The following is a 27,861-nucleotide window of genomic DNA, read 5'->3' on the forward strand; positions in this document are numbered from 1 at the left end:
CGTCGCTGTGAAAATGTTGACCGGAAAGGAACTTTTTCAGGTGCAAGAACAGGTGGTAATCACTGGGAGCGAGATCCGGGCTGTAGGATGGATGATCGAACACCTTCCAACCGAACCTGTCCAGAAGGGCTGCAGTGCGCCTAGCCATATGCGGCTTTGCATTGTCGTGCAGCAAGATCACCCCGGTACTGAGCTTACCGCGTCGCTTATTCTGAATGACTCGTCGCAATGTCCCCAGTGTTTCACAGTAACGGTTAGCGTTCACAATCTCACCTTTGGGCAGAAATGCGATGAGCAGAATGCTTTGTCTGTCCCAGAACACCGTGCACATCACTTTTCGCGCCGACACAGTCTGTTTGAACTTCGACCTGAATGGAGATTCACTGCGACGGCAATGCATGTACTTCTGCTTGCTTTCTGCGGTGCTGTATGTAACCCACGTTTTATCCCCTGTGATGATCCGGTTGAGAAAATCGTCATCATCATGGTAACGCTGCAGAAATGTCAGCGCCGTGCCCATGCGTTTTCCTTTGTGTTCGGGCGTCAGTTGTTTCGGCACCCACCAGGCGCACAATTTCCGGAACAAGAGGCGTTTGGTAACAGTGTCGTGCAACAACGACCGAGAAATCTGCGGGAAATGGCTGCTGAGTTCCGTGATCGTGACGCGACGCTCCTCCAATATGCGCTGCTGCACCTACTCAACAAGCTCGTCCACAACGGCCGATTACTGCCGCCTGCTCTCGTCGTCATGTACATTTTGCCGGCCTTCAAGAAATGTCCTGCACCAACGACGCACCATCTGCTTGCTCACGACGTCTGGCCCATACACCTGACACAGCTGACGATGAATTTCGATCGGCTGTATGTTTTGTGCGTTCAAGAACTTGATCACCGAACGAACCTCGCACGCGGCGGGAGATGGAATAAGAGCCGCCATGTTTCATCGCTGCCGCGACGCTACTGAGGACTTTCGGGAGGCGTCTTCTAGGACATTCACTAGCCAGGGCATGTGCCTCTCACACATGCGCAAAACCGGTTTCAATACGCATGGCCTGCCAAGTGTGGGCGAATGGGAAACTTACTTTCTGGATGCGCCTAATACAATAACATGCTCTAGCTACTGTAGCCTTTAAAACACTAAAGGCCAGTTCACGAGGGATGCTTTTGAGGTCCAATAGGGGGGGGGGGAATCCGGGAAAACTGGAACAAATTTTATTATCTTCGTAAAAATGTTCTTAACAACATATTAATTTTGCACCCCTCTACCACCCATGCTTTGGCCACCATCTTTGAAAAATGGCGCCCAAAATCAGTTTCTCGCAAATATCTCGCTTGAAAAGCATTTTACAGCGATATAAGTTATGACAAAAATTAATCTATACAAAATTATCTACAAAAAATGTTCCGTGCAGTTTTCTTGTAGGGTAGTACCGTTTAGGTGCTTGAGGAGCGAGAAATTTCACGAAACTCAAGGAAACATCTTTTCGTACGCTAACGTGAGGTTCTCATTGCCCAACTAGAGGTGTGCCTATTCTAAAGGTCCTCCTCCGTGGCCGTGCGGTCAAAGGCGCTATGCTTTGGACTCCGACTGCGGGACGGCATGGGTTCGAGTCCTACTGTATTATTTTGGTTTAAATTCAATCATTACAATGTGCTTTCATATTTCTAAAATGTCTTCCCTATTGTAATATTCCCCATCTATGGCAGTTATCATTTTTATTCTGCTATCAATGGCATTTCTTTCAGTAGTTAAAAAATTTCATCCACATATTTAATGGAAACATGATCCACGAAGATTAGCGTACACCCTCTGGATTTTTTGAGACTACAACAGTGTTTATAACAATACAAATACTTTAAACCAGGTCCAGGAATTTTAAATAAATTCAATTCCGGTCCAGGAGGGAAAATCAGAAAGCGTAAATGGATTCTGGACCGTAAAGAACCTTTTATCACAAGTATTTGAATTCGGTCCAGGAACTTTTTTCCAGATCAATTGAAATACGATCCAGGAATATTTTTCCGGCTGAATTTAAATACGGTCCATGGACCTTTTTTCAATGAAGAAATACGAATCTTGGACCGAATTGAAATTGTTCGAGAAAATTGGTTCCTGTCCTGCAGCCGGAACCCAATAAAACCCATTAGAATTTATGGCTTCTTGGACCTTTATCAACTCTGCTTTAAACTTCAACTGTTAACACTTAATCCCAAGTTATCTTGTATAGTTGAATGAACTGACTCTATCGCTTCGTTATTAACGGGAAGTTATTCCTGTAATTGACGCGCTAGCAACCTATTAACTCTAGTTTGCATTTACTTTGCTCCTGCCTGGGGGTTGGGGGGCTGAGGCCCTTATAAAAGTTCCCCAGCACGCTTGAAGATTCGTTGTTATGCCTTTTTAAGCCCAAACCAGCCGTAATCATACACGTTAAACAATAACGGGTCGTTAGACATGTTTACGTACTCGTCCACGCCAATGCTCTTGGTCTTACGTCACATTGAGGAAGGTGCTCATTAACCATTTCAATCGGCGATCCACCTCCAGCGGCTTAATTGATTCTCCATAGCTATAATCGCGGCAATTAAGGTTGCCACTATTGGTAATAAGTGCTTTTACAGTGATGAGTGAGACGAGGCAACAAGTAGGTACTTTGAGTTAATAGCCAGCTTAGATTTATTTTTTCTTATCTTCTGGTTACGTGAAAATACTAGCAGGCTAGTGGTTTGAAGTGTCAATTACCTGTACAATGTTTGTTCATTCTTGAGTGTTTTATGCACGTTGAATGACGTTACCAGGGTTGACACAAAGTTGGACGAAATACATATTTTAAGGTTAGCTCTCCTGTAGTCTTTGATGTTAAGATTTTTTTCGTTATCTCTTTATTTCTATCTCTATTTTTCTCTTTCTCTCTCCATTTCTCTCTCTTTCTATCTCTATTTTTCTCTTTCTATCTCTATTTTTCTCTTTCTATCTCTATTTTCTCTTTCTATCTCTATGTTTCTCTATCTATCTCTATTTTTATCTTGCTATCTCTATTTTTCTCTTTCTATCTCTTTCTATCACTATTTCTCTCTCTATCTATTTTTCTCTATTTCTCTCTATCTCTATTTTTCTCTTTCTATCTCTATCTTTCTCTTTCTATCTATATTTTTTTCTATCTCTATTTCTCTCTCTTTCTATCTCTATTTTTATCTTTCTATCTCTATTTCTCTCTCTTTCTATCTCTATTTTTCTCTTTCTATCTCTATTTTCTCTTTCTATCTCTATTTTTCTCTTTCTATCTCTGTTATTATCTTGCTATCTCTATTTTTCTCTTTCTATCACTATTTTTCTATTTCTACCTCTATTTTTTCTTTTTCTATCTCTATCTCTCTCTTTGTATCTATTTTTATCTTTCTATCTTTATTTTTCTTTTTCTATCTCTATTTCTCTCTCTTTTTCTCTTTCTATCTCAATTTCTCTCTTTCTATCTCTATTTTCTCTCTTTATATCTAAGTGTTTCTTTTCTATCTCTATTTTTACCTTTCTATCTGCATTTTCTCCCTTTTCATCTCTATTTTCTCTTTACCTTTCCTCTCTTTCTATCTTTATTTTTCATGCCTTCTCTCTCTCTCTCTCTCTCTCTCTCTCTCTCTCTCCTTTTCATTTTTTATTTTAATGTTCTTTCTCTTTTTACACATCCCTCTGTTTCTTCTCGTTACTTCTTTCTATTTTATTTCGTTCCTTCATCTTCTTGTAGATATATTTCTTCCTGTTTTCTATTTCTTCTCTTCTTTCTCGCTTCTTTTGTCTCTTTCATCGTCGTCTTTCTGTCCTTCCTTTCTTTTAATTTCTCCTTTTATCTTAGTGTACCTCTTTATCTTTACCTCTCCCATTCTTTCAATCTCTATTTCTTATTGATTCATTGATTGAGTTGCTGTTTTAAGTCCACTTTATGCACAGTAAGGCTAATCGGGACTTGACCTACAGTTTAAAGTGGGTGCCGAACTGGCTATGTCATGCCATAGGGTTCGCTCGGTATCCGTTGATTACAAGGTGATGACCTTACACTACATCATGGAGGATGCTCTTTATCCCTCTACGTGTGATTCTTGGTCAACTATAAATGACTCATGTAAGGTATATTGGTGGGCAGGTGGGTGGGCTGACACTATTTTAAACCCACCATTGCCCAGATGGTGCCGACAACTTTGAAGGACTCGAAATAGTACGAGGGCCATTTTTTTTTTCAACCTCCGATGGACCATAAACATAAGACAAGTGTAAGTAACAAAATGAATTCATTACCAAAAGTTATGTACACACCTGGGTACTTTTCGACATAATCGTCGTTAAGATATAAGCATTTGTCATATCGTGGGACGAGCTTTCCGATCCTCTCTGCAAAGAACGTTGCCGCCAGTGATGTGAGATGGACCTGAATGTTGTGTTGAAGCTCCTCATTGGTCTTGAAGCTTTGGCCTCCTAGCCAGTTCTTCAATGCAGGGAAGAGATTAAAATCACTCGGCGTTAAGTCGGGACTATACGCCGGGTTATCAAACACTTCCAATTTAAACTGATCCAGAAGGTGTTTAACGCTCATAATAGATATTGGCACTTTCTTATCGTGTGGTGAATATTTTCACATCAGCACCATGATTGTTTCTCTATCTTTCCTGTGGGTCCCGAATTCGAGTCCTGGTGGAGGCACATAGTGGTTCGGGTCCCACTTTAAAACTGTAGGTCCAGTCCCGATTAGCCTTACTGTGCATAAAGTGGACTAAAAGCACCAAATCAATCCAATCAGTCAATCTTTCCTGTTCCTCGTACACATCATCAAGGGTGCCCATACCCCCCAAGGACAATTGCACGTCACACCCAGATCATCTTAATCCCCACGAAGTACTGAAATGTGACAGCCTATCTACTCTATTACTAAAAGTCACTATTTTAGCTTTACTGAGCACTTTACATGATCTGCCTCATACTAAATTAATTTCCTTTATGTAATGGATTAAATGGTGCACCTACGAGCAAAACTGACTTGGAACCAATCAGATTGCCCCCCTCCTCCAGCGTAATCGCACATATTGCAACATGGTGGCAGGGTGTACATACTTTTTTGGAAAAATATATATACACGTTGAATTTTATTTTAAGGACAATAATCCCCCAAAATGTTGGTGCGACATTTAATAACTGTGACAAAACAATGACGAAAAGACAAAGACATGATAAATGGCGGAATTAACAAATCCGACACTTCAACTTAAAAGAGAAACTGCCATGATTGCAGATGAGATGAGATGACAAAATGTGCAAGTAGCATAGGCGGAGTTCTTAAAGAAGACTAAAAATAACACATGATTAAGTTCAGTTACTACATTTTTGTTATGAAGCCATACCGCAAATCTTGACGTTTGGCATGTGCGGTATTTGCGCCGCAATAGCGGGTGTTAGACGATTTGATTGATATGTACAGTTTGAAGAAAGAAAAACGTAAAATGACTGTGTTGAGTCAACAGTTACTGCTGATGCATCAAAGGAACTTTTCAATTTAATTTTTCTAAAATTTCTGATGCTTACTATTGTACCGTAACTTTTTAAAGTAATACGAGTATTGTATCAATAAAAAAATAATGAAATGCAATAATCGTACTGTTTTTCTTCTTTTAAAACTGACAACCAATATAAAAATTAATATTTGTTTACTTAAGCGAGGAAATTTAACATTTTCAAATCTAAAAGGCCTAAAACTCAGTGTTGTTAAGTTGTTGTTTTTTGTTTTTTTTCGGGCGAAGGCCTCCGAACCCCTTATAAACTAGGGATATTTAATAACCCTCAGTTACATCATATGCTTCTCCCAGAGTCTGCCCCCTCCCCCGCTAAAAGCAAAAGCTCAAACTCCGCCCATGGCAAGGAGGCCAAAACCCTGACCGTTTCCTTACATTTCTAGTCGATTTCTGTTCTCTCATCGCGGTTAACCTAACGGTAACAGTAAGTGACTTTACAAAAACTTACAGTAGGGATCAATAACCTAGCTGTGCATAATTTTCTTCACTAACAAGCGGTCGCTGTATATTGAGGACAATAGTTCTTAAGGTAATGGACTTCTCGGTTATATTGGACTAGGCAGGCGGTTTAATTTAATGCGAGGAATTGCTGAAGCGGGAGGGGAGGGAATTTAATATAATCCGTGTGTGGTACGAGGTTGACATATGGCAGATGACGTCATATTGATGTTTGGATCGAAAGCGACTTCATTTCCGTGCTGCAACCATTAGTCACTGAGAGAGGCTGTCGGCGTCCTTTTGCAAAAAGCGTCTGCAGCACCTTTGTCCTTCAAGCGGACTAAAGAGGAAGTGAAAGCCCCGCTTTACGTAATTTGCTTCTGAGCCTGTGACGTCACAAGGGATGAAGGAGGATACTGGATATGTCACTGTCAAGTCTTTTACAGTTAATTTATGCAGAATAATCACCCGTTCTTTTAACAGTAGAGGAAAAGGTCTAAATATTGGCCCCCCTTTTTATGTTGTCATTTTCGGAGGGAAAAAAATAATATATCAAGCACCTGTCTTTAAAATGCATATCTATGAAATATATACTTAAATGTAATAGCATGTTAAAGTATAGAAGGTCTCCATTTTTTTTAAAAAAAAAAGAAGCAATTTCTAAAAAATGGTAAAATGATGTGATGTATTTCAAAATTATGGTCTAAATATGGGCTACTAGTGGCAATATCACAAAAAGCAATTAGTTTAAAAAACAGTCATTTATCGCTAAAACATTATAAAATTCATATTTATGAATATTCTGTTGTTTTGAAAATCACGCGGAATGGGAAAAATCGAAATTAAGAAAAACATCCAAATATTTGTTGAAAATGTGATCTCAACATTAGACCTCATGTCATAGCCCATATTTAGACCATCACACTATTTTTCTTCTTCAATTTATTTTCGCTCTCTGTGGTATATATTTCGCAAACAAATCATGGCATTATAAAAGCCCACATTTCTTTTATGTACCGCTAATATCATAACCTATACAAGGCAGATGAGAATTCAGAAAATACTGAGTTAAACATACCTGCAAAAAGTTTTCGGGGGTCGCAATTCTATAACAGCGTCCAAGGCCGAAACTAACCACCACTTTCTCTTGCGAATTGGCGCCGCAACCTTTGTCCTTGACAGATAACCAGTTCCAATAGCCTCTGCCAAGCTGCAGCACCCAGTAGCGCTGATAACTCCAAAACCCATATTTAAACCTTCGCCCATATTTAGACCTTCTTCTCTACTCATGTATGAATTGCACTCTTGCATAGCAAAGTCGGGCCTCCCCGATGGTGGTAAAGTCGTTTCCTTGTAATCACGGGGTTCTGGGTTCCATACCCGGTGGAGGCACACAGTGGTTCGGATCCGACTTTAAACTGTAAGTCCTGTCCCGATTGGCAACAATTCAATCAATCGATCAATCAGTCTTAGCAATATCAGTGTAATTACCACTTCATTATAATGTTAATAAGTAATTAAACGAAAACCAATAATTAACTTTGTTTACCTGAAGACTCAACTTATCCTCCCATTAGTCCTGATTAACGAGGTTTTACTGTACAATATTAGTCTTAAAAACCTAACTAAAATTGCAATTATGATGTGTAAGGAATATATTTACGTGTGTATAGTTGTATAAACAACGAAAATTAATATAGTAGTGACATAAGTTGGTAACTCGCTGGTTCAGAGGTCACAGGGGCTTTAGTTTCAAGACCACGAGATGATAAAAATAGCAACAGGCTTCCGAACGCAGACCACGTAAAGATGACCCAAGGCTGCAAAAACTGCGCCAGGCGTCGCCCAGCAACATCACACCGCAACCTTCCTTTCTACTTCATTTCCTTTATCACCAACGCCCGTCTCGTTCGGTCTACACAATAGAACGCTGATTGTCGGTTAACTGTTTCGTTTGTACGCGATGTACGTGTTTCAACTGTCACGACGCCCAGCAATCTTCAGCTTCCTCATTTGGGTGTCTGTGATGAAAGAAAAAAAGCTCCCAAAGGAAGTGCAGAAGCTAGAGTGAGATTATTTCCGTAACAGCTCTGACCGTTCTGAGCTTGCACCTTGGGAGCGAATCATAACTCCCGACCCCTCCAATCAAGAAGTGAACCTCTGACGTCATCTCTACTCTGCGCCTATAGCTAACTCTATTGTTCACGCTGTACACTGTTCGTAGGCTCGCTGGCTAGACTCGCGCAGTCAGCTGGAGATGTTCCGAATACACGCGGACTCTACAAGTCTTAACTAAGGCTGTGCATACAGAAATGAACATTTGTCAAGCAGTGACGCTTATGAAAACATCAAATTCAGCTCGCCACCAATGATGTATTTGGGGAGGGGTCCAGGGGGGTCCGCCCCCCCGAAAGACTTACCAACAAATATAATTGTTTAGCACTTGTTATGTAACCGATGGTTACTTATTTACGCTGAAGTTATTGGAAGGCAAGGAATTTGGCTGATACGGCTTTGACGGACAGTTCCAAAGATTTATGCACACAACTACTTATGATATTATGCATAAAATATTAATCATGAACTTTACATTTCGTCAATAATAGACAATTAAAAGTGGTCACGGTATAATTATTGTTGCCCTCTTTTTTGTTGTTCAATAAATATTCAATCCTTTATCTAGCATTTGACATTAATTTCCTTGCCAGGTCAGTTGTTTTTATATAAATTTTGGCGGTCTTAACTTCATGCAAGCTAGATAATGAATACATGCTTTCATATATATATATATATATATATATTCACCACCATTTTACCTATTCATGTAATAATAACAATAAAATATTAATTAATTTACATATTTAATTAACGTTATTTTAATTTCATTTATTTAATTATTCTAATTATTATTATTATTAACACCCTTAGTCGGACCCCTCCCGAAATGTATTTCAAGATACGTGCCTGATCGCCACAAACGTTTCTGGGTTTGTTTCCCGGCCAGGACATTGGTATTTCATTGAACTGGATCATTCATCCTCATTGTTATTAATAACGTTTTACAAAAAGAGTCCACAGAATATAAATATTATTGCTTGCAGAGGCGTAACTATAGAAGGGGGGCTGTCTGGGTGATCCTGACCCATGACACCCCCTGGAATTTCTCATTTCACATATACGCCAATAACTTCTAATTAAGAATCGATACCCCCCCCAAAAAAAACAGTTCCTAGTTCGATAATAGTAGCTTGTAAGTAGTGAGTGATTCGTTTCGATTTTATTAATTATGGTTTCATGCCTGCATCCACAGCCAGCAATAGGGTTGGGTAACTCGCCGAGGCCCCGCGCTTCAAGGGGCCTCGCGTCAGATAAAAATAATTATAATTGTTTGTATACGGGCTATTACGAGCTGGAGCTTCCAATTAAATAACAAATCTGATTTTTCCTGATATCATGGATTGTTTTTACAATCCAATATTAATGAAATCATATTTCAAACAAATGTTTAAATATTTCAAAAGAAATAGTTAAGTGAAAATATAAGAGTCCGGATTAACTGAAATAAGCTAAAAGAACAGTAGAAAGTGCATTAAAACTACGTTTATAGCAACAAAAGATGTTTATTATGGTGTATTTAAAGGGCATAGACCTATATAGACTATACAGTACAGTGCAAAGTCTGCGGGAAACAGAATGTCATCAGTGGTTGACTGCCTTTTCTTTGGGAAGTTCTCTTGTTGACTTGTAGCCTTACATTCTGTTTTTTTCCTTTGCCTGTCCGGATTAAGCGAAGCCCGGCTTATCGGGTTCCGAATTAACGAGGTTTTACTGTAGTTGTCTTTTGTGCAATCAGTCTTCCATTGTGTGTGCGTGTAGCTGAAAATTACCCTAATTTGTGGTGTATTAGTACATTTCTTGAATATGAAAAGCGATAAATTTAAAACCGGCTGAGATTATGTATAATCAAGAAGTTCATCGTAATTTCTTACCAGAGGGAAGATGGCGAAATCGAAAGGAAATACTGCCATAGACGATATTGTAGAGTAGGCTGAACAAGAATTCATTTACCTTTGCAAACTTCCGACAGCAAACGGCATTAAATGTCACTCAACAGTTCGTTCCATGTTCCTTGTTAACTCCCGTTATCTCGACGGGACTGCAGACTACTTTGAACAAGGGTTGTTGACAGTGGCGTCGCTAGGCCCTTTTGGAGGGGGCTTCAGCCCCCCCAATCCCTCGATAAGCCCCCCCAATTTTTAGCTATTATTACATACAGTATTTCGAGAAAACATATTTGAACAATTGTTAATGCAGGAACATACCTCTAGATACATATTCTGGGAAAGAATCGTTTTGTTGTGACATAGTTTTTTTTAAACTACGATCTTACATCTGACACGTCATGTCTTTAGCTGGCAACAATACAAACGATCGCCGTCATTTGTTCTATTTTCACAACGGTTGCTACGCGAGGAAACGGTAGTGGTGCGTTTTGGGTTACGGAGTTTGTGATATTGTGTGTTTGTTATCAAAGCTTTTTGTGACATTTACTGTTGTTCGTACAACAATGGACACATTTATTATTCGAAGTAAGCGCCTGAAATCGGAAATCGGAAAAGGAAGAGTGCCATGAAATGTTTGTGGATTGTGTTATTGATAATTTTGCAAGAAATTCGAACCACAGAGTACAGCTGATACATAAAGACATAGTTCACCAGCATTAGAAAAACAGAACAAGAATATCCATCTGTTTTCATAAAAATTAATGCAGTAAATCTATGTTAGTTTTAATTCCTTATACTTGTTATATATTATTGTATTATTAATCACTTTGCTATTTTCAAACTTTAAAAATATTTACAATAGTAGTAAGTCATGTATCTGGTTGCAGCCCCCCCAAGGCAGATGTCCTAGCGACGCCACTGGTTGTTGAAGGTCCAGGAATTTTAAATAAATTCAATTCCGGTCCAGGAGAGAAAATCAGCAAGCGTAAATGGGTTCTGGACCGTAAAGAACCTTTTTATCTGTAAAATATTTCAATTCGGTCCAGGAATCTTTTTACCAGATCAATTTAAATACGGTCCAGGGACCTTTTTTAAGGGTCAATTTAAATTCGGTCCAAGAACCTTTTGTCAACGCAACAATACACAACGTGGACCGAATTTAAATTGCGCGAGTAAAAAGTTTCCGGTCCTGGACCGGAACCCAATCGAACCCATTAGAATTTACGGGTTCTTGGACCTCTAACAACCCTGTTTTGAACTACTATAAAATGTAACAATCGTGAAAAGGAAGCAAATCAATATTACGCTCTGTAAATTAAACGTACGCACCTGTTTCAGTTGGTTCTTATTGGTTGTTTGCAGCATGGAACTCAGAAGATATGGCGAACCGTAGAATAGGTCTTGTTAACAGAGTCGAAATGGCCACTCAATCTATAGCTTCGTATCGTACCATTCCTTAGAATAGCATTCTAGTAGGAAATTAGTTATTGAAACGCAATGATTGATGATCGCAACAACATATGATTAAACAGGAAAATCTAAGTTGCTAGATATTGTTTACCTTCACGCTTGGATTCATTACTTTTTTATTATCATAATTTTTACTTTAACTGCACACGCCATTTAACAGTTTCAGAAGTGGAAATTTTGAAAAATTTTGGAGGCCCTGTTCGGACCTCACTTTCACTTTAAACTGTAAGTCCAGTCCCGATTAGCCTGTCTGTTCATGTGAACCTAAAGCTTCGAACTTCAAAACCCCCTCCCGCTTGACAATAATAAATAAAAAAGTCAAAATATACGTTTCACTTTAGAAAACCTTCCACAAAACTAAATAACACGATCATTGTTGCCAAACATTCCTCCTATCTAGAACAATACATAATATTCGAAGTTTATTGGTTCTGGAATGTTAAACCACAAAATAATACTATGCAGTAGAAACATTTCTGGAAGGAACTAAAATAGCTACAATGTTGTCCTTAAGTACCACTTTCCGTAGAACATAACCGTTTATAAACATAAGGAAAAATTAACTTTTAGTTCTTGAAAACATGAAAAATTCAAGCGATAAAATGAACACCAAAGCAGTTAATATATGTTACTACTTGTATTTGTTTATTCTATACAGCTCTCAGAAAGAGTAACATTTGCAATACATTCATATGTATATATATATATATTTATTTATTTATTCAATCATTCATGTATATAATACACATTTACAAAATAATAATCACATGCACGCACGCAGCAAACTATTACATATGATCAAGAGTTACATACATTTCTATTGAAATCTAAGTTAATATTTGTTTTTGTTCATTTGACAAATCGGAAAGATGTTAAATGTAAGTAGACTGTGGTAACATTTCTGAACATATTACACTACAAATATTGTACATCTTCTATACAATCGCATACAGTTCAGCCTTGCACTTATTGGTGTGAACTTCTTGCCTAATTACACTTCAGTGCAAATGTGGACGTAGATTGTGAATGTAAGTGTGTTGTTCAGTTTAACAAGTTAATGGCTTTAAAATAATTGAATGAAATGGCATATCTTTAGCTCTGTTAATAGCACTAAAAGGCTTGGAGTTTATAACCTCTAGACAATGAAGACCAAAAAATACATGTGGCCCAAACCAAATTATGATAAACCTGAGTTACAAGCATAAGCAATGTAAATAAATTATCTTAATCTCATTCCATTTACGCCGGTATTTTTTGTAAAAATATCAAAATCGAAGTTTGAATGGTCAGGCTTCCAATATGTATGGTCACTTCTGGGTCATTATATTGAAAGTCCCAACTCCACACCGTTGTAAAGTTTCAGAAATAATCGACAACCTCAAATTGAAACATTTTATGGAATCTCGTCTCTCCAAATTCTGTTCAAGCTACAACTCGGAACATATATTTTTTTTTCTTCTTTTCTTTCAATTTTGAAAGTAAATATCACATATATGTGTGTATCGCCGTGTTTTATGTCGTTTTAGAAATGACTTAAAAAAATATTTGATCCGAAACACATATTCGTTGTAAATGAATTTCTGAGAACTGAAGTTCTGATCTTTAGGCGGGAAGAGGGGGTTGTTACTTGAGGACTTTTGTGAAAAATGCTCCCCCCGATGAGGTCTCAACGTCAGTCAAAATTCAGCTTTTTCCTCAATGTTTAAGGGTCAACTGTTATTTTCCCTCCGAGGATATAGAGTAAGAATTAGGGGCAATTAATACAATACTGTCTTTTTTAATTATCGGTAGAGATTGATTCAAGACTGAATGGAGGAGCTTGTTATTTGAGACATGCAAGACCTAAAACTTGAAATTCGAGTTGAAAATGTAGTTCCTTCATATTCGGTGCTGTTTGAAAGTATCTTGTTCTAACAAAACAGCACAATCGGTCAGACTGAATTCACATTCTGAACAATGACAATCCCCAACTTATACCAAGGCGAAATACAATACAGAAGAACACGTAACCTGTTATATCTTACAAATATATGTACACAATATCCAAATCAGTGACGTGATCATTTTAAAATATATTGTTCTCCAACTGTGAGCACGTGGAACTCTCGATATATTTTATTGAAAATGTCATATCTATATGGCGCCATCTTCACATGATTTCAAATTATTGGAAATAGTGTGATGTGTAAACGTTAGTGATACTTGTAGATAAACTTCAAGATGAATCTGAACTGCGTATGAGTGGGTTTTCGAATTTGGTGGAAATGTCTCATGTATTTCGTTTGCAACGATTACATGTTTGTAAGATAAGATCTCTGTTTGTCTTGACCGTGTATGTATAATTCCTGGGCTTATCTAATAGTAGAGGTGTGTCCTTTGGTGTAAAAGGTGACTTAGTGTGAAGGAAAATAGAGATGTTTTGAGCAAATGTTGCCAATCAGAATTGAGAGAGGCGATTTACAGAACAGTGAAGGTTCCTGACATGAAAAATTTCCTAAAATGTCCAACAGCGAAAGTTACCTGGATTGGGTGCAAAAGTCACTAGTACCGAAACCGACCACATCATCACATACACTCACACATCCCGTCCTAGAAACCCCTTCTGAAGTCCACCACCACCGCTCGCGTGCAGGGTGTCTCTCCTCTTCGATTCCTCTTAATCACCGGTTTATTCTGTTTTTATCTTTTTGTACAACTTATTACTGAAGGTCCTTCTCAGGACCCTCTTTATTGAAAGCCCTTTTTAGGACCCTCATTCTCTGGCACTTAAATGTCCTTTTCCCATTCTTTCACCGGCTATAGCTTCTCTTGCACCGCTCTTCTCAATTCCTCTGTCGCTTTGGCCATGTCCTCCCCTCCTGCAGCCAATTCTCTCTTGTTCTCCTTCCCTTCGTCATCATCTTCGTAGTAGTCTTTCGGGGGTTCCGCTGGATAGCTGCGGCTGGATGCGAACTTGGGTCTTGGGATCCGAACTTTCTTCACGTCCAACAGCCACGATTCCATCTTGGATGTTTCTGCCAGGAAGAAAGAGGAAAAACGTCACTATCATTGTCTCTAACACCATCATTGCCTTGATTATATGCCCTTGTACAGAGTATTTCAAAAGTCGCCCAACCCTATTTCGGTGCAAAATTATGATTTATTGCCAATACTTAGGCACATATTGCCTTCGTCTATTGACAAAATTTCGACCTGCCAGTGGTTATGGTCCATATAATCGCCAGTCCCAAACCCTGGTTGCAAATGACGTAGTATGGCATCAGTCAACAGACGTCTAATTATGAATCTTCCATAATTTCTTACATGTTTGTCACCCAAAAGTGACATTCTGGAAAAATTGTAATCCTGTAATTCTGATTTCCGCCATTAATTAATTCATAGATTTCCTTGCATGGGGCAAACTGATAATGTTAAGCATTGAAAAATATGTCAGTGGATTAGGCTTCCTAATGCAGAAAACCTAGTGTAAATATCTCTTACGGTTTTCATGTTATAAGCGATCAATGTTGAGGTGGGCAACTTTTAAAACACTCTGCAAAATGATACAACATAGTAAGCTGCACAAGATATGCAGCCACAAACGTTAAAAGTGTATATGAATTAAACCTCTTAATTTTATAAAAACATGGTCCAACTTTATATATATATATATTCTTTATTACAAATATAGGCTGAGTAGAATTATCAAGATTGAACACCAGTACGGGCAATTAAAGCGCTCTAAAAATGTAGCCAACAATAAAACCCTTAATATATTCATTGCTGTCAAAATGTAAAATTAACAGATTGTAAATGTTTATAGCAATGATCATTTATCAGTTAAAACGGATGAAAAATTATATTTTCTGCTGTATGATACTGCAAATGTTTCCTGTCATATGAAATACATATTATAATATGTGCATATTATTTATTTATTTATCAAAATAGATTGAAAATACTTTTATAATTTATATACAGTGTTGTAGAAACAAATGTTAACAGTAATGCACTTCAAGGGGTAAGTATTTCTTTACTGGAATATTACAAATGCATCTATTCAAACTGCTGTCATGCGACACCTGCAAAAATGAGAGGAGAGGGAATTTCAGAAGTGTGAGTTAACAATTATGTCGGAAAGGAATATGGTTGTAATGTTATACATGGACGTCCGAAAGGGGAGTAAGGGGGACTAGGGCCCCCTGGAAAATTAAATTCAACCTATAATTATTTATTTGACGCACATAATTTCATTTCAGTCACAGTAATTTGTGTTATTGATAGGGCGTTGCAGGATCATGATAAATTCAAATTGAAGCAGTGTTTTTTTTAAGGGAAGAACATTATTGTGGGGGGAATGTGCCTCGTTTATCTTCTCCCTGAAAGAAATCCTGTGAACATCCGATGTAATAAGAATTAAAGTAAGGCAAAGTTAAAGTTCTCCGTGTACATAGCACCATGACACGAAGGCACGAAGTTGTTCTTTTAGAAGGCACCTATGAATGTAGACATTCGATACTAATAGCCAATGAGAGTGAATATCTAGGAATAACCAGTGGTGGATGAGAAACTGAAAGGAACAGATGCTTCTGGTTTTTACCTGCAGCAATTTCTTGAGAAAGTTTCCCTTTTCCATGTCACTTTAAACTGTTTCAAAATTTCCCTAAGCCGAGGTCCATCAACCTTCACAAAAGCGTAAAGCCGTTCCTGTGAGCAGCATACTTTCGTCGTAGGCCATCACAGAAGAAAAGATGACAGCCAGTCCCTTGCTTTGTCTCCAGCGACAACCATGACTAAAGACGCTCGTTTTGTGAGGCGTCCGAGTAATAAATGGGAGAAAAAGTGAGCATCCCTCCCTTCCGTCGGACAAGGACTTTCTCTCGAGCTGCTCCCTTCAGCGTTCTTTTCCTTTTGCGACCCGACTCGTCGCCGCTGCACCAGTAACCTACTTCTCACACCTCGTCGTCCGAGCAGCACCTTGACCTTCCAAAGTGCTCCAAATACGCACCGTTTCAAGATGCACTATCTCTCTGCCCAAACGGTGCATTCTCCGGCAAGGGCAGCGATGCCATCCCTTGCATAATGGAGAAAATCTAGCATAATTTGCAAACTTGCTTCTCTGGGAGGGAGAAATTCACCAAAAAACGATGATTTGAGAAATTAATATCACATCCAGATCATATTTCCGGTCCAATCACACCCTCCTCATCCCGTCCTAGAAACCCCTTCTGAAGTCCACCACTCTTAATCACCGGTTTATTCTGTTTTTATCTTTTTGTACAACTTATTACTAAAGGTCCTTCTCAGGACCCTCTTTATTGAAAGCCCTTTTTAGGACCATCATTCTCTGGCACTTAAATGTCCTTTCGTCGTAGGCCATCACAGAAGAAAAGCCAGTTCTCGGTTTTGCTCCCGAAGACCATTTCATGGCAAGAAATCGGTAGATAGTTGTGGGCTCCAAATATAACAAATGTTCAGATTTGTAGTCGACGAATCAATGTTCAATGTTAACCCTTAACCACAGTCGTGCGGTCCACAGGACCTCTATGAAAGAAAGGAATATAAATATATCAAGACATATTTTAAATGATGTGAATTTAATCATGTCTTATGCTTTGTTATTCACTGAACTCAATTACGTAATTTTGAGAGCGAAACATTATTTTTTAACTTCCCTCAAAAAAATATTTTTTTTATATTGTGAGTTTAAGCAAAACAAATACACCAATCCAAAATATATCTTAACTGAGTATTTACACACAGCTGATCAACGTCTATTGATCGTAATAATTCATCGGTGATTTTAACCCTCAAACACAGTCGTGGCGTCCGCGGGACCGCAGTATATAAACAAAACACCACAGAAGCAGATAATGCAACCTTCCCCTTCACGCTTTCACAGCAGTGTTGCCACAATCTGTAAGCACAATTTCCCTTTCCAAGGGGTAAAATTTCCCTTTTTCGCCCATTTTTCCCTTCATCTAAAGAATTATTATTATTATTATTATTAATAATAATAATTAAATGTTATCGTTGACCCATGTTCGTATGTATGTATAAAATGTTAATCAATTTAACTTTTAAATGCTACGACGCCAGGGGTACCGGGTTCGAATCCCGGCCTGGGCATGGCTGTTTGTGAGTGTCCATTCATAAATTTCATCATATCATTACTTATCCCCATCTTTGCAATTAGTCAAAAGTGGCAGAAAAATGAAGTAAAATAAACCAAATCAATAAACAATAAAATCAATAACTTTTAAATGGTTTTTTTTGGAAGATTTAGATTTTATTTCTAAACCAAGCTAAAATTTTTGTTTTGAGGTGAAAGCTAAAACTATGTTAAAGTAGGCAACTGAAGATTATCATCAGTAAAAAGCAAAACACACAAACAGAGATTGGATTTAGGGAGGCCAATGCCCCTTGTCTTCATCACACCATCAGAAGAAAATAAAAAATATTCTACACAAAATGCTGTTCTACAGGCGCACATATGAAGAGTTTGTGTGGAAAATCGCATTTTTGCCTCCCCATAAAAACGTTAAGTTCGGCGCATGGATATACGCGTTTTATTAAAAAAGATATATACGTAGTACATACCTAAGCAAATGTTCTTTTCTGGTAAATTTCACATATTAGGTGGAAACTTATAAAAGACAGCAAGTTTTTTATTAAAATTTAATCCATTGTTGGTCACTTCTTGCCACTCTGCACGGAATTATTTTAACTTGTTTCCGCGGTGTTTTTTCATCTTCCGATAATTCTCCACGACGTTTTCTAATATATTCTGGAGTTGCAGATGGTTTCCTTTGCTTCCCTTGTTCTCCCTTCGCGAAGACGGGCACAGCCTTCCACCAAACACTCGCACACAACGAATAACCCACCCAAAGTCCAATGAAGACTGAAGTCAAGATAGGTTTGCGAGAAAGATAACTTTATGGTTTGCACGTGTAGTGTTTGAGGCAAAATTCAGAGAATCGGAGAAAGCTTAAATAAACAATACCCTCGGACTCCCACTCCCATAAGGACGAATGGCCAAAGACCTCCGGCCCCAAACGGTAGCCAGATGTGGGTCAACCCAAATTCCACAATTTCTCTCAGAATAAAGTGTAAGACAAAATAAAAAAAAAAGTTATCATTTTCAAAACTGGAATCTGTTATAATGTTTAATATAATTAATGTTTAGTCTGTCTTAAAATTTCCCTGCAAATTCGCTATTTTTCATCGAATTTCTCTTTTCCCTTAAAATTAGCTCCAAAATTCCCTTCAAAAGGGAAATTTCCCTTCATGTGGCAACACTGTTTCACAGCACACTGAAGTTGAGGAAGGTACTGAAAGAGAGGTAGCCTCAAGGTCAAAACTACTGGTGGTAACAAGCAAAAGGAACACTCCGATCCGTGGGACGTCACAACTGTAGTTGTAGGTTAAAGTCAACTCGGCCGAAAAGAATTTCAATAATAAATTTCTATTACTGATTCAAAAAGAGTAGTAATTCATTATTTTAATTGTAGATACTAGCACAATTTATTTAGCATAATTTCACAAATTAAACGGTACTTTTTCTTATCGCGAGGTTGTCAACGCTGGCCAAGGGCGTGATTGTGCCTTTCTACGTCGCAAAGGTCAATGTCTGTACCTTGCGACAGAGCGAACTGTCCTGTTTGTCTCTCCGGAACTATCTTGGGTGCAAGGTCGACCGTTGCTGAAAACCAAAATTCAACCGCGACTTCCGTGGGCACAGTAACTGCTGTGTAACAAGGCTCTGGGCTCAGCCAGCATAATCCTCCGTGAAGCTTGTGTTGTGTCGACCACGTGCTTATCTCATCATGCATTTCATTTCAGCACCATTCATCTCCACCGTCGCGATTATCCAAAAATAGCAGAAATGTGATCGTAAATAAGCAGTCAGTCAGTCAATACGGGAATATCTTTGTAGATTTTGGAGTGCTGAATTTGAAAATGGTATTAACTTTGCTCGATTGACTCTTGTTTTTACGTTATGCAAGGAAATGTTACTGAAATCATCCGTAAATATTGTATCGTATGCCTATATTTAGGAGCCTTACTTTTCGCAAACCTTGAAGGGTGCAAAATGGCCATATCTGTCGACGCACCCAAAATTTTAAACTCATTCATTCATTGGCACCGCTTGACATGAAACGCCAACACTGATTTGTTCTGGAAATGTTATAGTGATCGCATTTCCAGTTGGCGGTTATGAAACAACGAATCAGCGATCAGTTTAATTCTCTTCAACTGACATCGGGCATTTTCGTACCGAACGTTGATAGTGGGACGAAACAAATGAGCATCGGGGACATGTTGCCAAATGTACTGTAAAGTGAGCGAGAGAGAGTGAATGAGTGACGAACTTTAAGATAGCATGTAAGTCAGAGAACCAAATGACAGGGAAAAAATAGTACACGAGTGCACAAAAATGGAAATAAAAACAACTGCAAAAATAGACGTACGTTTGGCAACGTTGCTTCCTGAGAGTGATGTTACCCCTACAACTTTTACTTCGCAACTAATGTTGTTGACACGCATCGAGGTGTACGCCCCCGAAAACGATTGATGTAGGCCAGTCGTGAGTTGAGCCTGCGATAAATTTTAACAGAAAAAAATGCGTAATTATCTGAGCCCTAGAAATCACCTATTGTACCCAACTCCACATTATTATTATTTTTTCCATGGGAAGATGAAAACATGAGTAATCGTCTCGCTGCTCGGCTTGTTATGTCTTGCGACTGGAAACAGGCAATTACAAAACAGTCGTCGGAAGTGTAACGTTTGCGTAATTTGTTACGAGTCGCAGTAATTCTCTTTCTTGTTTTTTCCGAATCACTTTGCGTGTCCTTTTCACAGGCGGTGAAAACGTGGTAATTAACGAACCAAAAATCATTAACAGGAGAGAAAGTGCGTGTGCGTGAGTTTATCACGCTTTCGGCGAAGGTCGACCGCTAGGTCTTCAACCTGTCGATACGACGGGGTGGCCCAGTGAGAAGACTTCTCTGTGGACTACCTCACAGGTGACAGAGTGCAGCTTCTTGTCCATACGTGTGCTTGGAGAAAGTGAGTGTGAACATAACACGTGGCCAACACACGTTCTTCCTTCCTTCAGGAAGCACATTCCAAGACTTCCGTCAAAGCAACTTGTACACACCCTCTCACTCTCTCCCATTTTAAAGTACCGTGTTAACATTCTCTTTATACACTGTTATTATTAAAGGCCGCATTTTTAAGTAGCCAAAACATGTGAAATTTGTACATAAATATGTAGAAACAATCACTGAAATATAAAAAATTATATAAGTATATTAAAATATGTAATATGATAGTTTGGTAGTCTTCGCCATTTTCTTAACTTTAGGTTCCCGACACTAAATAAAATATTTATTCCAATAATTTTCTCAGCTTGTTAAAGAATTTATTTTGATATAATGAGCGCCCACCTACAATCACTTTTCCAAGATTTTCGTGGTTTAAAACAAGATTATGCGAAAAAAATCTGTGACAGAACTGCAACAAATCAGATTAAAATTACTGATTTTGTAAAACATGTAACACGCATTTTGAATGATTATCCCACAAATATGCCTGCATTACGCAATGGTAACGAATGGCACGAATACCCCATTTTATGTAAAAGAAAATACTCTAAACGGTAACAAGCCTCAAAATATGTAAAAATGAAATTCATATATACAGTTTCTTACATCGTAATTCGCCGACATTTGTCAATTTTGCTTGGCTGCAAACAAAGGAATAATACAATTACATGAAAAGTCCGGATCCTTACATGTCATCCATTTATTTCTCAAAATTTCAGTAACTTAACATGCAACATTATTCAGAGATCTCCCGGTGGAGTGGTTTTAACGCTGAAGGCTTGTAATGAAAGGGTACATGACTCAATCCCCCACAAAGGCCCATTGCAGAGGACTTCATCGGGACTATTTCTCTGCCACTCTCCCAATTATTTATAATTTACTTGGTTGTAGGTTGCTTTGTAATCTTCCCAAAACCAGTTAACAAATAACAACGTTTATACTGGTTATCAAAACCCAAGGCAACAAGAGAGAAAATATTAAATACGTACGTATGATTGAAGTATGACCACCCCTCGTACATTTAGTAATCCAGCATCACGTGTTAGACTTGTTAGAAGCAACGTGTTCTCTTCATTCTCCTGATCTATACTGGGGCATTTCCCCTCAACTCCCCCCCCCCCACCTTTTTTTCAGCTTGAATTGATATTGTTACGTTCGTAGACGAACCCGTGTCAGTCTTGCTTGTAATTTTCAGTTAGAATAATTGATTACTTGTAGTGCTGTTGAAATTAATGCAATTTTTATCTGGCCTTCAACTTTTCATGGACATTTCCCTGCCCCCTCCCTCCTTTCGGACGTCCATAGATAATGGAATATTTAGGATGTCACCTTTCAGTAAACAATAACAAATTAACATGTGCATATGTGAGCTTCATCATATACAACATTCACACAATCAGCCGACAAAGAGAGCGTTTTGAAGGTTATCACCGGAAATGGTTATTATCACGGTGAGGTGTCCGTCGATGAGGAACCGATGATTCAGAAGACGTTGTTTACGTGGGAAAACTTGTTTTTGTCCGGCGGGCAGCATGCAAAGCAGTAATTGGAAAGCGCTGAGCATTAGTAGAGAAATCAGAGCTCCTAGCCGCTTCAAGATAGTAGGGCTGATAAGGGCTGAGGTGGTGAAACCCTTGACACTGATGTAACTAGGGTCTTTTCCATGAATCAGTAGAGTACTGTGCTCAAACTTTTTGCTTTTTTGGAAACGTAGGTGGGCTAAAACCCATATCAAAGACGCTGTCAAAGATTGCATATAGAGAGTACTGTCCCCTTGACAGCCCGGCAGTGCAGTTGTCGACATCTATAAAAACTGCTTCCAAAATATCTTATTTTCCGACTTGATTAATGATGTACAACAAAGACTTACTGAAACACACAAACTCAAAGCCGACCACCGTGGCTGAGTGGTTAGTACAGGGCGCTACAACGACAGGGGTCCCGGGAACGAATCGCGGCCTGGGCATGGCTGTTCTTTGTAAGTGTCCCTTCGTCAATTCCAAATCATAACTCATTCTCATCTTCGTGATTAGCCGAAAGTGGCAGAAATGCTACGCTAAATAACAAAAATCACGATCAATTTATTAAGGGCAGTATTCGAACTGACAAAATTGCAGTTGCTGCTCCGTGTGGTGAACCAAAAACGCATTAATTGAGGAGCTCAGACGCCATCATTGTGTCAGCTGATGTGCCAATAGTGCATCAACCTTGTTTTCAAGTAGTTCCAAGTTCTGTCTAGTTTCGACGTTCGACGGTTCAGTTTAATTTTGGCGAATAAAAGTTATACATTAATCGCCAAATGGCGCCTAAAGGTCCAAGTGCATTTTAGAACCCTGCTTCACTTTTCCAAGCTGATTCTCATACCTGCGGTCCTGTAAAACCTGTTCTTAAATCTCCCATCACCATACACAAAGGAGCTTGGCTTTTGTAGGACACTTTCACAGTGTCAATTGATTTATGGCAACACCGTGTAATGCTTGAGTAGCAGGAGACAATCCGCGAGGAATATCTCAGTTCTCATGCTGCTGAGAAATCTCAGTCCGGCTTTCTCAAAACCCTGTCCACGTGTTGACAATGGAATAAGGAATTTCTATAGGCCAGGTAGTAGGTAGTATATCCTGGTACAGTTCCCACCACTAAAGGGTCTGACATCTGCTGTTGCCAAACCTGCAAACGTGGCGACTGATCGCACCGTTGCAAGATCCTTCAAAAAGGCAAACAAAGAAACATCATATACGTATTATTTTCCTCTCACCATCTGAAATACATGTCCCTTGTGTGGTGGTTGCCTTCCTCTCCCCTCCCTTCCGCTGTGAATGTGGCAACCAAGTACTCGAATTCCCAGCAGACGACAGTGGCGGGAACTGTACAATCAACTTTCAGGACTATAATGTTGGCTCTTTTGGTCATCACATTGTTGTGTCTGTTACGGACCGATATTAGGAATTTCAGAACATCGAAATATCGGTGTTGGATGCATCCTGGAAATTTTGGCCATAAATTATGTTTTATCGATAATGCACATACAATGTGTGAATAACGCCTTACGAGATTTAGTAATAATGATTTCAGCTAATCATCACTCGTTCTGATCGTTACGTTTACCTAAAGAGGCAGAAAAGCGATGTAAAATAAGAAAATTGAAATATGAGATTTGGTGCATATTCCAAAATGTACAATTACATCGAAGTATTGAAGAAACACACAGCGGAAACAGTGAGGTAGCGAAGAACGAAACGAAGTTCTAAATTCACAAATACTGAAGTTTTAACAATGGAGAAACACTAAAGTTTTTTAATTCCTTTTAATAACTTACTGAAGTATTGAGATGCCGAAATATTGACGTATCAAAGTAAAAAAATGATGTCGTTTAATATATCAGAATAATGAAATATAGAAATAATTCAGTACTAAAGTATCAGAGAACATGTGCAGTGTGATGCATGAATATTACCGTGTAAAATGTCCATCGCCATGTTCGTGCACTTTATTTGACCCAATAAGAGCTTCAAGAATTAAAAGAAAACTCAAAACAAGCTGTTAACAACTTCTGCACCAACATACATAAATATCCATGGTTTAAAACACAGGATGTGAGAGAAAAATTAATGAAAATAGTCATAGACGATTTGCACGGTAATACTCATGGATTCCACTGTGCATGTACACATGTATTATTATGGACTCAGAATACACAATTATGGAAGTATTGGAGTGCATAATTAGCGAAGTATTTGATTTGTTATTTGGCGTCGCTTTTGTTCCGATTTTGGCTAATCGCGACAATGATGACGAAAGGACAATCCTAAAGAACAAAAATGCCCAGGCCTGAATTCGACTTCGGGATACCTGGCGTCGTAGTGCGCTGTGCTAACCATTCCGCCACAGAAGTCCAATTGAAGTATTGGAGTGCAGATTTACCAGAGGCGTCTCTTGAACGCATGCGGTGCATGCTGCGCATGCGTCAATTGTGGGAAAAAGGACAGCTTGCTCTGCGACGACATTAATGAGCATTTCTACATTCTAATTTCTTCATATAGGAGAAGTGTTTATTTTAGACGAGAGCGCTCAACTAAGCTTATATTACATTTCTTGGATCTGAAGTGAAAGAAAGTAATAATTCTTTAAAGTAATGCTCATTAATGTCGTCGCAGAGCAAGCTGTCTTTTTTCCTACAATTGACACATGCGCGGCATGCACCGCCCGCCTGCGTTCAGCAGACGCCTCTGATGATTGCTGAAGTGTCGTTGTGCAGGATTGTTGCTGTATGGGAGTGTAGAATCAATTTAATATGAGAGTAAAGAATTATTGATGTAGAGGAGGTCACAAATGTGAACGGCCCGACCCTGTGGCCGAGTGGTTAGCACATCGCGCTACGACGCCAAGGGTCCCGGGTTCGAATCCCGGTCGGGCTTGGTTGTTTGTGAAAGTCCATTCATCAATTTCATCATTTCATCACTCATCCCCATCTTCGCAAATTAGCCAAGAGGCACAAAACGCGAAGTAAAATAAACTAAATCAAATCAAATCAACAAATGTGAACGAACCGTAATATTTCGATATTAAAATACGGAATTATGTAAAACATGTTTTTGCTATAGTGAATTTCCCAGCAGCCCTTCGGCAACCATAGTCCGCAGAGACTGAAGAAGATCCAGACAAACAAAAAAGAGAGATAGAAGAAGTAAAAAAAAACATTTGACCGTTCGTTCTCGCCCGCACCCGGATGTAATGGTATAATTGTTGACCTCGGCCGTCCGTTCACCTTTCGCAGCGGTTACATTATGATCATCTTATGTATGTGAGTACATAAAGGCTTGACCCACTTCCCTCTCGGGGCAGCCAGATGGGAACGTCTCCCTCCCAGCGGCCGAGCTTGTCTGCCTCCGTGTCAACACGGCGTAAAGAGGAAAGTGAAAAAGCTGTTTAATAACACTCTTTTTTTTCAATGCTTAAGCTGCCTGTTTACATGCACCTGACAGCGGCATGTACAGGTGCCTGCTTCGATTGTAACCACCTGCCCTTTTGACAACAACACAAGCTGCTTTGTTTGTTAAAGTGTAAATAAGCAGAGGCCACTGTGCCACAAGATATCAGTGCCCACGGAAAATATATTAACTAAAGGAATTCCCCTCCCCTTTATTTACCTGTGTGTACCTTAAAGATCTTGTAAGTAAACAATTGATCAAAAGATGGCGCTGAACGCCGACCCTTAATTCATTTCATGCTGATAAAACCCGAAATAATCAAATATCTAGCGTAAAACTTGCCATAGATAAAAAACAAAAAAACAAATTGAACATCCTTGCGTCCAATATGAAAGACCAATTGAGAGCCTGGATGAAACAACAATCGAACATCCCAGCGTAAAAATAACCAGCATGAAATAATAATTTAATATCCGAGCGTAAAAGCAACCCGAGTGAAAGAACAATCGAAATCGCGGGTTCGATTCCCGGTGGAGGAAAATAGTGGTTCGGATCCCACTTTAAACTGTAGGTCCAGTCCCGATTAGCTTTACTGTGCATAAAGTGGACTTAAAACACCAACTCAATCAATCAATCAATCTAGCGTAAGAATAACCGGGTTGAAAGAACAATTGAACACCCTAGCTTAAAAAATCAAGGGGATAGTAACAGTACAAACAACAGTAATCGATATGAACAAAGGATTATTCGACCTGTCCAACACCACATGGAAAATATAAATAGTTACTCGAATGTGGATGGCCAAAAATGGTTAATCGATTAGCGTTGTATATAAAAATAATGCTGATCGTTTGTTTCTTTTACATCGCTTTTCTGTCACTTTTGGCTTACCCTTTTGTCTCAAACTTTTGCCGGCTACACACTCTACACTATCGCCACTGCTTCACGGTCAGAGCTAGTTTGGTGGAAGTACGACGAAACCATTTTGTCCACTATACTAGCAAAATGGCCGCCTCGACATTTTGCCGCTGAAAAATATATATTTGAAATTATCTCTGCAGTGCTGCCAGACAGAGCCGCCAAAATGGTGCAATTGCGCAAATCACGAAAATCAAATATCTCATTGTCACATGATGCAACTTCGCCTCGAATCGAATCCAGCAACGTTGACATTCTTGCGGTACAAAATACTTAGCCTTAAATAGCCAATTAACCTAGCAACAATGGACATTCCACACACATGAGAAAACATCGCGGGAACAACACACTTTAACAATGAAAGAAAATGAGTTATAAAAGTTGACCCGTTGTACACAAGCTCAGAACATTCCGCTTCTTAAATTTCCTAGCAATTGTGTGAATGCTTTGTAATTTGTCTCACGGAAATCACTTAATACCTTGCATGAGACGTAACATTAATGGTTAATTTCGAAAACTCCCAACAATGAAAATTTGCACTAAAATGGATTGTTATTGCTGTTTTTACAGTGAAAGCATGTGTGCTTGATTATTGCCAGTGTTTGGAAAGTTACGTTTTAAAAGTAACCAGTTACAATTACTTATACGGTTACTTTCTGCTGGAAATGTTCATGCAAAAGAAATTACACACAATTGAGAAAACGGTCCGGTTAGAGCAACATAGAAGCTACAAGCAACACGTGTCGGTTACTGCCGCAGACTGAAATCTTTCTAAGATTTCACAAATCAACAACCGACACGTGTTGCATGTCTCTTTAGGATTTTATCAATCGAACGCAAGCTTGTGCAGCTTGTCATTCCGCTGTATGAAATGTTGGTGTTGATTGATTCGTTCCTAATGCGACATGTGTAGTTTGTCGCTTCGGTTTGAAAGCTCACTAATACTGTCAATAGATTCGCTAACTAAAGTCCTCTAAGTTGGCTGGATATGTTCCGAATACAATGGAACACTATAGATATTCATCACCAGGGCTAGGATTTATACCGGGTGTCCCAAAAGCCGCTTGACCGAGAAATAAATATTTGTATTAAAGTACATGGGCAGCATTTTGAGTAACTCTTCTAAGTTTTTAAAACAATGTGTAATAAATTCTACTATGTATGAAATAAAAAAAATTGATTTAATAACACAAGTATTGTTTTCAAATACAAATATTTATTTAACGGTCAAGCGACTTTTGGAATACCCGGTATAAAAATACATCCTTTTAGTTTGACGAATTACTACTGACATTTTATAATATCTTTACGAATATACATTTTATTGTCAATTTTTTTCATATTTCTACATTTAATACATACTATTACATATTTAAGGAAAACATACTTAGTTTTACATATTTCAACAGGTTTATTTCACATATTGTTCATATTTCATCATTTTGGAACATGAATGAA

General features: G+C 38.7%; 2 protein-coding genes across 9 annotated transcripts in view; one reads left to right on the forward strand and one right to left on the reverse strand.

Annotated features, from left to right (window-relative positions):
- Positions 1-27,861, forward strand: part of dysc (whirlin protein dyschronic) — an 817,084-nt gene that overhangs the window by 640,885 nt on the left and 148,338 nt on the right. The window lies entirely within an intron of this gene.
- Positions 12,093-27,861, reverse strand: part of LOC145980331 (uncharacterized) — a 112,678-nt gene continuing 96,909 nt past the window's right edge. For 2 of the 3 annotated variants that reach the window (XM_083113366.1, XM_083113367.1), the window contains exon 3: positions 12,093-14,482. In XM_083113366.1, the coding sequence (XP_082969492.1) occupies positions 14,265-14,471 (207 nt within the window). In that variant the 5' untranslated portion in view covers positions 14,472-14,482 and the 3' untranslated portion in view covers positions 12,093-14,264. The remainder of the gene's footprint in view (positions 14,483-27,861) is intronic. The other variant, XR_014440845.1, reaches the window with a different exon arrangement.

Source organism: Lepisma saccharinum, chromosome 27 (assembly GCF_977018435.1).
Source record: "Lepisma saccharinum chromosome 27, izLepSacc3.1, whole genome shotgun sequence".
Taxonomy (NCBI): Eukaryota; Metazoa; Arthropoda; class Insecta; order Zygentoma; family Lepismatidae; genus Lepisma; species Lepisma saccharinum.